Source organism: Giraffa tippelskirchi, chromosome 11 (assembly GCF_054371585.1).
Source record: "Giraffa tippelskirchi isolate mGirTip1 chromosome 11, T2T-mGirTip1v1.2.pri, whole genome shotgun sequence".
NCBI lineage: Eukaryota > Metazoa > Chordata > Mammalia > Artiodactyla > Giraffidae > Giraffa > Giraffa tippelskirchi.
In genome coordinates, this window is record NC_137285.1 from 99,291,059 (window position 1) to 99,306,466 (window position 15,408).

The following is a 15,408-nucleotide window of genomic DNA, read 5'->3' on the forward strand; positions in this document are numbered from 1 at the left end:
TCTGAAAAGCATTTTTTATTGGAAAGAAATATTAAAGGAAGTCTCTTTAATTCCCACGAGACTAAATTAGTTCCCTTGCCCTCCAAAATAAATCTCCCATCCCTCACAAATTCTTTATCCCGACTTTTGGAATGTCCTGGATTCCTTGATCCAAGGCCAGGGCTTTTATTTTCAATGGGTACAGTCCCCAGACCCTGGGAGCAACATGAAATAATGTCACCCCAGAGTTTCTTATCATGGGAGGGTGGCTGAAAAGTCAACAACTTGAGGTACTTCATTTGACATTTTATCATACAGGCCAGGAGGTAAGACGTTCTTGGGTGATATCAAACTTCCACAACATATCAGTGATTCCAAGAAGTCTTTAAAGGAGTGACTACGCCAAGAGGAATCCACCTGGTCAAGACATGGACTTCTCAGGAAGATGGAGCTATTTAATCTTAGCAAGGGTGGCTGCTCTTCTTTCTGTGTTCTGGAACAAGGCACGAATTAAAGCTTTTACTTCACTGGAAGAGAATGCAGTTGCCAAGGGCCCTTTTCCATCTGACCACCTGCAAAATGAAAATATACAATTTCTATTTTCTATTAAGTATAAGCAAAGTTTTTAAATTGCTTACTTGATTCCAAACATGTATTTGTTTAACTCATTATTGACCAGGGGATTTTTGCAGAAACTAATGCCTGTGGCCGGTGAGTTGTTATATAAGTAACATTGATTCAACAATGTGTTAAAATGAAAATAAACTCTGGCATTTTCCCCCTTCTTTATGAGTCTACCACTCAGTATCTTTAACATCTTCTGCTTCTTGGCTGCATTCTGGTATAAGCATAGACAGATGAAGAGACCAAGTTAGAAAGATAAAAACTCTTCTCCCTTATTCTATACTCACTAAACCAGTTTAAACTTGACAATTATGACCACATGCTCACAGGGTTATATAGAGAAATGGGATCTGTAACTACTTAAAAAGTGAACCACAGGCAGCACATTTTAACTGACGAAGAATAGGCACAAAATAATACGTATAAAATCTCCAAAAGTCAGTAGAATAAAAAGTAAAAAACATGAACAGCTCACATACAGAAAGAACAAAAACTAATTGTTACCGGTGGGGAGAGGGAACTTAGAGGTAGGGGACTAAGCGGTACAAACGAATAAAATAAATTACAAGGATATATTGTACAACACAGGGAATATAGCCAATAATAACTATAAAGGGAGTATAACCTTTAAAAACTGAATCACCATATTGTGCACCTGTAACTTAATAATATTATGCATCAAAATGCTTTTTTCCTCAAAAAAGCACAGATTTTCCAATAGAAAAAAAATAGGCATTTTACAATAGAAAAAAAATTATCACTAAAAAGATGCTCAATGTCATTAGAATTTAGGGAGATATAAATTGAGAGGACAATGAGCTACCATTTCATAGCAACTAGACTAGGAAAAATTTTAAAGTCTGATAATACCAAATACTGGTGAAAATGTGAAACAACAGAATAAATAAACTGTGAAATATGCAGCTATAAGACAAATAAGTCACAGGGATGTAACGTGCCCATAAGGAATACAGTCAATATTGTAACAACTTTGGTGATGGATGGTAACTGCTATTACTGTGGTGATCATTTCATAATGCATAAAAATATCAAATCACTATGGTTTAAACCTGAAAGTAATATGTTAATTATAACTCTTTTTTAAAAAAACTATGACTATTATCAGAATATGATATAGCAATGAATATGAACTGTAGCTAAACATACTTTCATGAATGAATTTTCTAATCAAAAGAAGCAGGTTATAGAAGATTCTATTAACAGGAAGTTCAAAAATAGGCAAGTCTAAAGTTTATATTTAGGGATATGTACAAATGTGGTAAAACTATAAAGAAAAGCAAGGAGATAACACAAAATTCAAGACAGTTACCTCTGGGGGTGGGAGGACTATTTGGAGAACAGCGCATAAGGGTCTTCAAATGTAATGATAATATTTTTCTTAAGTTGGGTAATACGTATGTGAACATTTATTTTACTCTTTTTTTCTTTAGACTTGTGAATATGTTATATATACTGTACTCCTTCACAGGTGTATTTTTTAATTTTTAAATGTTTAAACTACACGACTGGAGATAGTTTCTTTGGTAAAAAAATATTTTCTCAATTAGTTTTTATCCTTATATCTACTGAAATCTCTGGGAGGAAAAATATCTTCCTAGGCAGAAGAAAAGAAGCTGAGATATATCAGTATTATAAGTGTTCTCATAACAAAGAATCAATGATCATTTTTGGACTGCAAGAGGGCCCTTTTAACAGCAGAAACAAAATTTCTCATCTGCTGCCCTCTGGAGTCTTATCTGAAGACACAACCCACCAAGGATTTGTAAATAACAGATGAATCAATTGAAGTTGGTACTAAAAGCAGTTAGAGGTCTTTTGAGGTGATTTTGGTTTTGCAAGCAAAAATCTCATTTACCTTGTTTAACAGTGAATAGTATTTGCTGGGAACAACTCAGACACATTGAGGATAGCTAGTCTAATATACTTGGGCATCGGTAATAAACCAACCTAAAGCAGCTAGACAAGTAGCTATAGAGAGGGACACGGACCTTAACGCCTATTCAGTGCATTCTCTATGCAAGGTCATGTGTGCTTGTTAATCATATACCAAGACAATAATTAAAGCATCCATGGATATGCAACTAGCCAACATCTATCCTGTTTTGCACAGTATCAATGACCTTCACACACTCAATAGGATACAACAAAGCACGCAACTACAGAGCTCAGCAACATCAACTGACGGTGCGGAGAGAAAACAACATCCGCTCTGTTTAAGAAAAGATGAGTCCTTTCTATGTGTGTGGCACTGAGTCCCTGTAGAAAAACTGCTGTTCAATCAAACAATGATTTGATGCTGACTATTCTTACAGGTAAAAGTTACTTCTCTATTAACATATCAAAATCAATCTTAAAATGCATCCACTATTGGTTAAAATGGGCAAGAATTTCCATCTAGGTGTCAGAAGGTTGTACTTCTTGTAAGTGCACGTAGTACAAAATCATCTATCTGTAGAGCATAACAAAACAACATGCTCAAGACAAAAATAACAGAAGCAAGAAGTCCTTACACTATCAAATATGAGACAGTGGTCATGAGATCCACCCTACGACAGGCCATGCAAAGGCCCCAGTTACTGCTACTCAATAAGAAACTTTCCTGAGTAACACAAAGAAACAGAGAAAAGCACTGCCCTTGATGGCAGTAATATTCTTTTATAGTTGTGAAGACATAAATAAATCCTACAGAAGGGTTTTACCCACCGATCCCCAATTTCTTGCAAACTGGCTTGTAGCATCATCATCAGTTCTTTGAATGGCATCCATTTTGACACATAGACTGGAACCTCTTCTTGGTATTTCTTATTCCTGTTTTCTTCAGACAGAGGTGCAAATACTTGAGGTCCTTCATCCACCACTGTTTTGCACAAGGAATACAATCTGTCACCGTCTTCGGTAGAGATGTCCTGATTTTGTACAAAGGGAACACGACAGAACAGAATTGGACCAGTTTAGTGGTAAGAAAAAAGCAGATCTTTGGTGCAAGCTATTCAGGGGGTCAGTGGCAGCAAGATGTTTTCCAACCAATTTAGCAGACCTTACTGATCTCATCAGTTCTGACAATACCCCCCAAGCTAGAATGACACGCAATAGGTTTCAACAGATTGTCGGTAATTTCATTCGCCTGCATAAAAGAATCCGTTTCTCCAGTAGAAAGTGGTGCAGCGTGCTGCAAAGCAGGGAATCTTATTACAAGGGTTTAGCCAATCTGTACTTTAGAGGAATCAGCTCGCAGAGTCCAGGCAATTCTCCTGCAGGATCATGCATATAGTCCCGATGTCAACAGGGTGCTGGTAAAGTGGTACCACAAGGCTGCATTTTATCTTACTAAATTAAAGCATTCAGTCCACTTACTTATTAAGTATACAACTTCACTCTGTATTTTGGGAGCACTGCCCCATTTCCAGGCTCCTCACTCATAATTTACACAGATGCCAGGTACGTAAGCCGTATAATCCTACTTTCTTAGACAGGTATGAAGGACAGAGATTAGCAAGACTCTAGCAAAACAGAATTAAGACAAGAGTGAGAAAGTAACAGTATAATGACTTAGCCATGAAACACGAACAATTTCTTCTACCATCTGTATTGACTACAAATGAGACATCATCATCATCTGGAAGAACAACTGCAGCTCAAGTCTGGAGAGGCATCTAACGGCCCTTACCTCCAGGGCAGTGATCCTGCCAATGATCTCAGAAACCGCCGTGTTGAGTAAAGTCCCCATAGCCCTGCAATATATGTTCACCGGCAGGACATCCTGCCACACAACTCCGAGTCGCTTTAGCTGGTGCAGCACCTGTCAGGAAAACACAGATCTTTACATGGAACAGACGTTGTTACAACTCACATTTTTCTAGATTTACATTTACCATTTCTGTGTGTGTGGAAGAAGAGGTGTTATATAAAAGTGATGTAAAGCCATTCAGAACACGCTTCTCGAATATTTCACCCTAGTGATACCTTTGCTTGATGAAAAATACTTACCCTGTTGACAGGAAAACTGGAGTAAAAAGGTAAGTCACTTAAGAGAGAGAAGCATTTTTTTTTTTAAGATGAAAGCTAGTATTTCAAACTTCTCAAAGTTTATGGGTTAAAACACTGGGTTTGTCAAAAAGCTCATTTGGGTTTTTTGCAACATCTTACGGGAAAACCCAGACGAACTTTTCGGCCAACCCAATACTTGTGATGGCAGACTTGATTAGGTAACTAGTCGCACCACTGGCTTAATGGGAAGACAGCCTCCTAGTGACTTGGTGGGGCAGGGGAAAGGAAAGGTCATCAGCATGACTGGAAAAGGTGGCCACATTCCCACAGGGAGTTGTGGGGAATCAACTCAGCTACCTGCCACGTACGCTTCGCTGCTTAAAAACAAGCAGGAAGCATCTAAAGAAAGAGCACGAACTGCAGAGCTAACAACAGCTCCTCACCTGCCGCACAGCTTTACTTGCTGCAGAATAATTGTCCTCATCATCCATGTTTGAAAAGTTTCTAGCACTTGATAATCTTTCCAGGAGTTCTCCTTTCTGTGCCCGCATCTGGGCCAGAAAACACTCTGTCCCTATGACGAGAAAAGAGAATAAAGAATTCTGAGCGTTGTTCAGTTACACACAGGGTGGGAGAGGAGAGACAAACAGGAACCAAATATCTGTTTTTGCCTATTCGAAAATAATTGCTTGTTAGTTAACATAAGGTGGCCCTAAGGTTACGATTAATAGAAACACCACTTCTAATACATTAGCCAGTCCCTCCAAACCCAGCCTCAGAATAGTGAGCTTTTTTCAACAGTCTGTCCAGAATCAGATAAGAAAGACTACATATACAGTAGAAGCCACTGCTTATTTTTCTGATATATCTACACTGCTGCTGCTACTGCTGCTAAGTCGCTTCAGTCGAGTCCGACTCTGTGCGACCCCATAGACAGCAGCCCACCAGGCTCCTCTGTCCCTGGGATTCTCCAGGTAAGAACACTGGAGTGGATTGCCATTTCCTTCTCCAATATCTACACTACCTCAGGGGGAAGTCAGGAATTGAAAAGCTAAGTAAATGATACAGATTCTCTGTTTTTCTTAGGCTATCATTATAGTAAACATACTGATATCCCATATTTCTTTTGATTTTTAATAATCAGTAGTAAAGCTAAGGGAGGTAGGATAGAAGGGAGCTGGTTTCAGGTTTTGCAAACGAATAAGCACTGACATTAGTGACTCTTACAAACAATGCTAACAGGACTGTCACACTACACCTCTTAGGACATGTCACTCTACTGACATAACTCCAATTTGGTGAATTCACCACACACCAGCAATGCAGTTTGGAACTCTAATGTACCAGAGAATCATGTCATGAAAAAGTAATGCTTTCAAAAGATTGCATTCACTTCATAAAGCTAAATAACTGGGAATACCTGCAAATGAAATGCCCTCTCTCTTCCAATATAGCTCAGAGACCACCATCTAATTTCAAACAGGTCTCATTTGTAAATTACAAAGATACTAGTCTGATAAACTGCATTATCAAGATGCTTTCCTACATTTGAGGCATCATTACCAAGTCTCCGGAAGCCAGGTACAAGGTCCACAAAAGTCGTAGTGCCATCACACAGAATGGGGGCAAGACGCAATCTGAACTGATGCCCGAGGGTTAGCAAGTGGTGAGCAATATACATACAGTTGTTGTGGTGAATGGCAGCCAACTGTGGCAGTTTTTGAAGGTTCTCCCTAGGTCAGGAGGAAGCGAAGGAAAAAAAGAAATCACCTGTTATTGAAATTGACTCTTTTAATGACTTTCTCAGTATTAATCACTGTCTACTGCATAAATGCTATAAACTCATTGCTCCCACTCCCACACAGTGAGTTTGTTCTGCCTGCATGAGACCTTATCCGATAAAACTAGCCCATTGATTAACAAGAAAGCAAGGGAATGGATGTTTACCTCTGTCAACTCTTTGTACTAAAAACCTAGAAGAGCTATACGTAATTCCCTTAAAATTTAACACTGATAAGTCTGTGGAAATACAGGTTTGCTTCCTCTTTCTCCAAATTCCTATTTCATTTATACAATGAAGCACTTAACTATTTTCCAATTCACTAGTTTTCAAAGCTGGCTGTAGATTAGTCATCTGAGAAAGTTTAAATATATAGATGCTTAGACTTCACTCTCCAAACAAAACACAATCTCTGAGTGAAATCAGGGCATTTATATGTTTTTAAATCTCCCCAGGTGATTTTAAATTTTCATAAAAGATTAAAAATCAGTTTTAATTTGTCTGCACATATCAGTCTATCTATCCAGCTTGGGAAGAGAGCTTGTCTTACTTAAACCTCTGCTACATATCCACTTGCAGTCATTCAATTAAACGTCCTGGTTTGGCCATTCCATGTCAGGCTAGAATGTATACAAAGTTGGAAACTAACAACCTAAGACAGCTGTCCTCACTTTGGGCTACATGTCAGAATCATCACAGGGCTTTAGAAAACAGATGTCTGAGTCTTAAATCACACCTATACATCAAAATCTCTAGAATTAGGGCCTAAGCAAATATATATATTCTCAAAGGTCCATGAAAGAGTCTAAAATACTGCCAAAGCTGAGAACACTAATCTAGAACAGTGGTTCTCAAAGTGTGGTTCCCTGGCAAGAAAATAGCAGCATCACCTGGAAATCTGTTAAAAAGTCTAGGCTTTATCCCAACCCTGCTGCTGAAGCTTAAGTTCCAATACTTTGGCCACCTGATATGCAGAGCCGATTCACTGAAAAAGACCCTGATGCTGGGAAAGATTGAGGGCAGGAGAAGGGTGTGGCAGAGGATGAGATGGTTGGACAACATCACTGACTCAATGGATATGAATTTGAGCAAACTGTGGGAGATAGTGAAGGACCAGGAAGCCTGGCGTGCTACAGTCCATGGGGTCTCAGAGAGTTGGACATAACTCAGTGACCGAACAACATTACTCCAGCCCTTCTGAATCAGATATCTGGAAATGAAATCTGGTAATCTATATTTTACCAAAGTTTCCTGGTGATTCTGAAACACACTAAAGTTTGTAAACCACTGGTCTAGCATAAAGTTCTCAGATCATACAAAGGGGGGAAACAGCAAATCTAACTCCACCCCAGTGTGAAAAGTGTTCCTAAGCACAAAAAGCCCTAAGCCAACTGTCTTTGAATCCCCAAGGACATGGCTATTAAATGACCTTAAGATGTTTTCTCTTTTCCTTTACCTAACTAAGTAGAAAGTGAAATAAAAGTTTTAAGCCACAGCAAAAAGAATACAATAAAAATAATAAGTTTACAATAAATAAGTGGTCTTTTAGAACAAAATAACTGGGCCTACTTAAAAACATCTCAATTGTTCAAAAATCTGAACTAAAAAACACCATAAACATTAAACTGACCTTTTCTTTGAAACCAGAGCTCTTGACTTAAGGAATAGCTTTGCAGACATATTACTTAAAGTATTTATAAAGTCATCCAAAACAGTTTATTTCGATGATAGAGAGAACTCCTGGAGGCTTAAATATTAACTTATCAGATTAATATCAAAAGAAACTTTAAAAATCCAAGATATGAGGTAAATATAGCCTAAGATCACTAAGAAGAGCAGCTGTGTGTGTGTGCTAAGTCACTTCAGTTATGTCCAACTCTCTGCAACCCTATGGACCATAGCCCACCAGGCTCCTCTGTCTATGGGATTCTCCAGGCAAGAATACTGGAGTGAGTTGCCATATCCTCCTCCAGGTGATCTTCTCGACCCAGGGAACAAACCGGCATCTCTTAAGTATCCTGAATTGGCAGGCAGGTTCTTTACCACTAATGCCACCTGGTATTAAGTCTGCAAAGCTATGAATGCCAAGGAAAAAATGTGGGATGTTTACTAGACAGCAATATGGAGTGATGGATGATCTTTTTGTTTTGCAACCAAGTAAAGTGAGACAGTTTTGAAAATACCTACCATCAGTATAGGGTAAAAGTTCTCTTGAGTTTTCAAATCTGTCTCACCTACTATACTGCAGATTATAGTACCCTTATTAATTTATTAAATGACTGATGTTTTTTAAACATGTATTGTAAATGGTTTATCGCACTGTATTGTGAATTTTAGCAGCCAATTATCTTAGGTGGGAATATAAAGTTACTGTTTTAATCCGACTCAAACATTTTAAGCCTACAATATTATACAGAAGTCAGACACAGTTGCACTTACTTGTGATATGTTGGTACAACATCATGGAACAAATGGAAGATATTCCTCACTGAGTAGAAAAGTTGAACAGCGCTAAAAAGAAAACACAGTTTCAAGAGAAACGCATAAGGATATAAAGACAATGAGAAAAAAAATTCAAAGTCAGCGTACTTTCAGTGAGAGTCCCCCACTAAGACTACAGTTGGAGAGACTAAGCTAAGTCTACAGCTAAGACTACAGCTGCCTTGGTCACTGCTGAGAACACCATTCCTCTGGATGGAATGAATTCTCAGCCAGGAGTTACCAACTGGACTGCAGGTCTGAAAACCTGGGCCCATTCACAGTGTTAAGAGCAGTGACGTTCAACCCAAAGCCTCTTTTCTATTTATCAGTTTGTGTTCTGCCAGGACCCCGAGTATCCCTTCAGTAACAAATGGAACTCAGCCTCAGCAAATGTCACCTGCTCACTGGCGCACTCTGCAAAGGGCAAGGCATCAATAAAGGCACTCACTGCTGCTGTCAGGGCCAGTCTGCCTTCAGCCTCCACCTTTTCTCCTTCTCACCCCAACGCAAGGACATGAATCAACATTTCTAGGAGAGAATCCAACCTCAAGATTTCTTGCCCTTTAAGTCTGGTCTTAGAACACCTAAAGATTATTATTAAAAAGCTCTCAGAGCAAATACAAGGCTCATGGAGCTTACTTCCACCTAAGACTAACTAAAACTATGCATCCTGAGTAAGTTACAGGAATTCCACCAATGATTATGAAAAATTAGTCATGGTTCACTATACCCCAAAACACTGGTAAAACTTGATGACTATGATACCTGACTAAATTATTTCATTTTATTTTCATTGCATTGTTGCTGTTTGAAGTTTTGATAATAGGAAAGTGGGTTGTTGTAGCTGTGTTTTTGTCTGTCCTATTAAAACTAATTTTTGGTGAGAAGGATGTCCGTAGACATCCAGTATACAAAAACTGGTGTTTGGTGGGACTTCCCTGGTGGTTCAGTGGCTAAGGCTCTGCATTCCCAATGCAGGGGACATGGGTAAGATCCCTGGTCAGGGAACCAGATCCCACAGTCTGCAACTAAGAGTTCACATGCTGCAATTAAAGACCCCACCCCACAAGCTGCAACTAAGACCTGGTGCAGTCAAATAAGTAAATTTAAAAATACACACATACACACACACACATATATATGTAGTTTGGTATTATCTTATGAAAAATTGCCTTGCATCCCTAACTTCTGCTTGGGTATATTTCAGGTGAATGCCATGTAAAAAACCTGCATGCATACTCAGTCACTCAGTCATGTCCAACTCTTTGCGACACCATGGACTGTAGTCTGCCAGGCTCCTCTGTCTGTGGAATTTTCCAGGCAAAAGTACTGGAGTGGGTTGCCATTTCCTACTCCAGGGGATCTTCTTGACCCAGGGATCAAACCCGCGTCTCCTATGTCTCGTGCATTGGCAAGTGGATTCTTTACCACTGGGCCACCTAGGAAGCCCTATTCGCTCCTAAACTTATTCTGCCAAGTGAAAGTGAAAGTCACTCAGTTGTGTCTGACTCTTGTGACCCCATGGCCTATACAGTCCCTGGAATTCTCCAGGCCAGAATACTGGAGTGGGTAGCCTTTCCCTTCTCCAAGGGATCTTCCCAACCCAGGGATTGAACCCAGGTCTCCCGCATTGCAGGTGGATTCTTTACCAGCTGAGCCCAAGGGAAGCCCTTATTCTGCCAAAGGAGTATATAATTCCCTTTACATGTATTACATTTTTCTTCCTCCTTATATTTAAAATTGGATGGACTTGTGAATATGATGATTCATTAAAGTCATGGAAGTATTTTAGTATGCATGTTCTTTCTGGAACAGAATAAAGGGGTTTGTTTACACATGGAGATTAAAACTTCAGAAACCCCTTGGAAGATGCAATTTGATTAAGTCAAACTCTAACTGAAACTGCTTTCCTGTGAGAATGTGAAATAAAAAACTACGACACACAGATTCAAACTAAAGAGGCTTTGGAAAACCCACTCTATGATCAACTTGGGCTACAGCCTACTGTCATCTCCTCAGTCTGGTTTAGGAGTAGGGGAAGGCGCCTAGTAAACAAAAAGAGATTCAAATACGGAAGTACGTGGGATTGAGTTTAGGTGTCTTGAATATAATGTTGATCAGAAGAAATCTTCTGGAAAGGGAGGGATCAGAACTTTGGTGCATTTCATTCTTTTCCTTCTACCTTTCCTGCCCAACAAACTATTATTGCTTAAAATTAGTATTTAAAATATAAATTAATTAGGACCTAGATTTCAAAAGGTAAAATGAATGTTAGGCTAAAGAGCCAGAGCATGCTGAAGCAGATGGTACAGCTATCACTATGACCACCATCACCAATACTAATTAACACCTGAGTATTAATTATTTCCCAGGGAGCATTCTAAGTTCTTCACAGGCGCTTTCTCATGTAATACCATTCAAGTCAAATAAAAAGTTGAAGTAAAAAATTAAAGAGCTTTTTGTTAAAAAGTGATTAACAATTTTTAATGTCAAACTCATTTGTCCATCCACATATATTATTTTATTTCTCATACTTTGCTGTAAGACTATATGTTGTTATAAGTAAAAGTTAATTACCAATACATACCTGTGTGCTATACTGATTCTCTAGGGAAAAAAATATTAACTAATAGGATAAGAAAACCCAAAGAATTCCAGTTAATTTTCTTAATAAATGTCTAGTTTAGATACACATTTAACCAAGTCATTGCCATTTTCAAATAACTCAGAACTCATACCATTGATCACTGCTGGTTGTTGCCTCCAGTAAAGTCTGATAGGCAAGTTCCATTAATTTCTTCACAGATTCACTGATGCGACATGTGGGCAAAGAAAAGGAATGTTGGTCCAATGTATTCTCAGGCTCTAAATTCACCACTTCATTGTACTGAGCTGTGGACACTTGCTGTACTTGGAGCTTGTCGTCCTCATTAGGACAAGGTAAGTCTGGCACACTTATCTTAGAAGCAGGAGTAATCTAAGAGTCAAACACAGAAAATGCATTGTCCTCAGAATAATCCAGATGCACACAGATGGTGAGGAATAAGATACTGACCGCTTCCACCACAATTAAGCTGCGGATCTATAGAATCATTGCAAGATATGAGTGAATATGGCAGTAATCTTGGGTGAAAGGATGTCATAAGGAATAGGCAATCCCCTTTGCTGTGCCATTCTTTTCATTCTGTGCATTCTTACTCTTGGTGGAAACAACAAAGCTGTGAAACTGACCCAAGATTTTAGGTAAATGGAAAGGACCTTCAAAAAATCCTCTTTCTCAGATTAGACTATTGGATTAATGCACACCAGTATGACTTTGTGTTCCACTGTCATTAAATTATTTCCCATCAGAAACACGTCTTGGCTTAGCCAAAGAAACAACATATTCAAGCTAGCTTATGCTGCTCTTAAAAACAAAATTCCAAACAAAATCCAAAAACGTTCCCTACATTTACACTGAATGAGAATTCCCAGATTTGGTGAAAACTAAAGGGAAGAACGGGGCTTCCCCGGTGGCTCAGCGGTAAAGAATATGGCATGCAATGCAGGAGATGCTGATTTGATCCCTGGGCTGTGAAGACCCCCTGGAGGAGGGCATGGGAACCCACTCCAGTATTCTTGCCTGGAGAATCCCATGGACAAAGAAGGCTGGCAGGTGACAGTCCACAGGGTCGCAAAGAGTCGGACATGACTAAAGCGACTGAGCACACACAAACGAAGGGAAGAATACTAGTCCTCTATTTGGAAACGGCAGTGATACTGTCTACCCTAACTTTAAACAAAGTCATTTAACCTCTCTTGACCTCAATTTTCTCATTGCAATATGAAGAAATTGCACTAAAATAATGGTTTTCAAATCTTGCTTCCCAAAGATGCCTCAGGAGCCAAAAAAAAGTTGGGGGGGGCGTGGAAATTAAGCAGGTGGAAGCAGCAGGTTCCTTCCTCAAGAAGAGCAGCTCTGCTCAGCACATACTGGACCTCTATGGAAAATTTCTGATAGAAAATGTTTAAGTTTTTTTCAAGTCTTAAAAAAACATTAAAGTCATCAGACTTGCCATCTATATATAAAATTTGTATAATAACATCTATTTCATAGGGCTGTTATAACGTTTCAATGAGACTACAAATATCGCAACCAGGGGAGGTGCTACTGGCATTGTGGGGGTAGAGGCTAGCGATACTACTGAACATCCTACAGGAGAGGCCCCAGAGCAAAGAATTATTTGGTCCCAAATGTCAACAGTGGCAATGCTGAGAAACTCTGATCTAGAGGAAGCTCCATCATTAGGATTTGGATATTTGGGAGGAAAATACAGTCTTATAGAACATCAGAACTAGTTGAATAGGGAGCTCAGAGATTATCTAGTTGAATTCTGTCATGTTACATAAAAGTAAACTGAGGTCCAACAAGGCTAAAAGATTCAGCCCAGAGTCACAAAGCAATCTAGTAACAATCATATTTATAGCAAGGAGTCATGACAGAGCTAGTAGGATATATATTAACTCATTTACCAAATATTTACTGAGCACTAAGTACACAGTAGTATGCACCAGGTATACTCTTGATGCTAGAGGTACAACAGTAAACAAAACAGTAAAGAACAAAACAAACTGGAAAGAAAGAAACCAACCCTCCCCACATAGAGCATATTTTCTAGCAGGGAAAAACAATAAATAATTCAGACAAAATATTTATTTATAATAAGTAACATGAAAGTGAAAGTCACTCAGTCGTGTCCGACTCTTTGCGACCCCTTGGACTATACAGTCCATGGAATTCTCCAGGCCAGAATACCGGAGTGCATAGCCCTTCCCTTCTCCAGGGGATCTTCCCAATCCAGGGATCGAACCCAGGTCTCTTGCATTGCAGGTGGATTCTTTACCAGCTGAGCCACAGGAGAAGCCCAAGAATACTGGAGTGGGTAGCCTATCCCTTCTCTAGCAACTCTTCCCAACCCAGGAATCGAACTGGGGTCTCCTGCATTGCAGGCAGATTTTTTACCAAATGAGCTATCAGGGAAGAAAAACTAAGCAGGGAAAGAACATAAGGAATAAGGGAAGGCTTCCCTGATGGCTCAGATGGTAAAGAATCTGCCCACAATGCAGGAGACCCTGGTTCAATCCCTCGGTTAGGAAGATCGCCTGGAGAAGGGAATGGCTACCCAATCCAGTATTCTTGTCTGAATAATTCCATGGACAGAGGAGCCCAGCAAGCTAGTTTATGGGGTCACAAAGAGTCAGATACAACTGAGTGACTATTACTTCCCTGGTGGCTCAGTGGTAAAGAATCCGCCTGCCAATGCAGGAGACACAGGTTCGATCCCTGATCCACAAAGATCCCACGTGCTACACAGCAACTAAGCCCATGCACCACAAGTATTGAGTCTGGACTCTAGAGCCTGGAGGCCACAACTACTGAAGCCTGCAGGCCTAGAGCCTGTGCTCTGAAACAAGAGAAGCCACTGCAGTGAGGAGCCCGCACACTGTAACTAGAGGGCAGCCCCCACTCACTGCAACCAGAGAAAAGCCCACACAGCAAAGAAGACCTAGCACAGCCAAAAATAAATATATAAATAATTTAAAAAAAGAAAGGAATAGGAGGAGGTTACAATTTTAATAGTGGTCTGGTAACTTCCCTGGTGGTCCAGTGGTTAAGACTCCATGCTTCCAATGCAAAGTGGGGGTAGGGGATGTGTTTGATCCCTGGTTGGGGAACTAAGATCCCACATGCTGAGTGGCACAGCCAAGGAAATAGTTTTAAAAATAATGAATTTTTTAAAAAAGTAAAATAGTGATCAGGAAAGGGAGCAAGTCTATAGCAATATTCCAAGCAGAGGGGGAAAGAGGTTTAAAAGTTCTGTAGCCAAGCTGTCCTGGCAAACGAAGAGAGTGACTGAAGAGGAATGCCGTAGGAGAGGCAGTCAGGGCGGCAACAGGGGACACGTCACCCAGGGCCTTAGAGGCCACGGTACGCCGACAGGGTCTTTCTCTGAATGAGACAGGAAGCCACTGGGCTTTGTGCACAAGAGTAACGTACGCGACATTCATGTAAAAACCCTACAGCCTGGTTCTCAGTGCTGAGTGCATTTCAGTTCCCCTGACATCCCCAGATTACACCAAAATGTGTTAATATCTGTGGAGCTCAAATGGCTAATTAAATATTTTACTGAGGTGGACACTACAATAGGGTACCCCCAGGAGAAAGGGGCATGCAGAAAGCACAAAGGGCAGAAGAGCAGGGTCCTCTCAGCGGTAACAGAAAAGTGGCTGAGGAATTTTCTAAGGATTAGTTTAGTCTATGTCTTCTTCTAATCTAAATAACACTTATATATGCCAAATATTATTTTATATATGTAAGATATTTAAAAAAAAATACACAGAATTATCTAAGGTCAAAGGAGTAAATTACCCTCAATGCAAATTATAACTTGTCCACAGATTTTACAGATAATTTTTATTCCATACAAAGATCGTATCTTTTTGTTTCCTTTTATTAACTTCAAAACTAGCGCCTCTATTAGCCTACACAATGAAGT

The 15,408-nt window shown here is 39.7% G+C and overlaps 1 protein-coding gene across 3 annotated transcripts in view; it reads right to left on the minus strand.

Moving 5' to 3' along the window:
* Positions 1 to 15,408, minus strand: part of ZW10 (zw10 kinetochore protein) — a 35,628-nt gene continuing 20,220 nt past the window's right edge. For 2 of the 3 annotated variants that reach the window (XM_081544733.1, XM_081544734.1), the window contains exons 10-16: positions 11,611 to 11,849; positions 8,831 to 8,902; positions 6,175 to 6,344; positions 5,055 to 5,185; positions 4,292 to 4,423; positions 3,328 to 3,530; positions 1 to 551 (exon numbers count right to left, since the gene is read on the minus strand). In XM_081544733.1, the coding sequence (XP_081400859.1) occupies positions 431 to 551; positions 3,328 to 3,530; positions 4,292 to 4,423; positions 5,055 to 5,185; positions 6,175 to 6,344; positions 8,831 to 8,902; positions 11,611 to 11,849 (1,068 nt within the window). In that variant the 3' untranslated portion in view covers positions 1 to 430. The remainder of the gene's footprint in view (positions 552 to 3,327; positions 3,531 to 4,291; positions 4,424 to 5,054; positions 5,186 to 6,174; positions 6,345 to 8,830; positions 8,903 to 11,610; positions 11,850 to 15,408) is intronic. The other variant, XM_081544735.1, reaches the window with a different exon arrangement.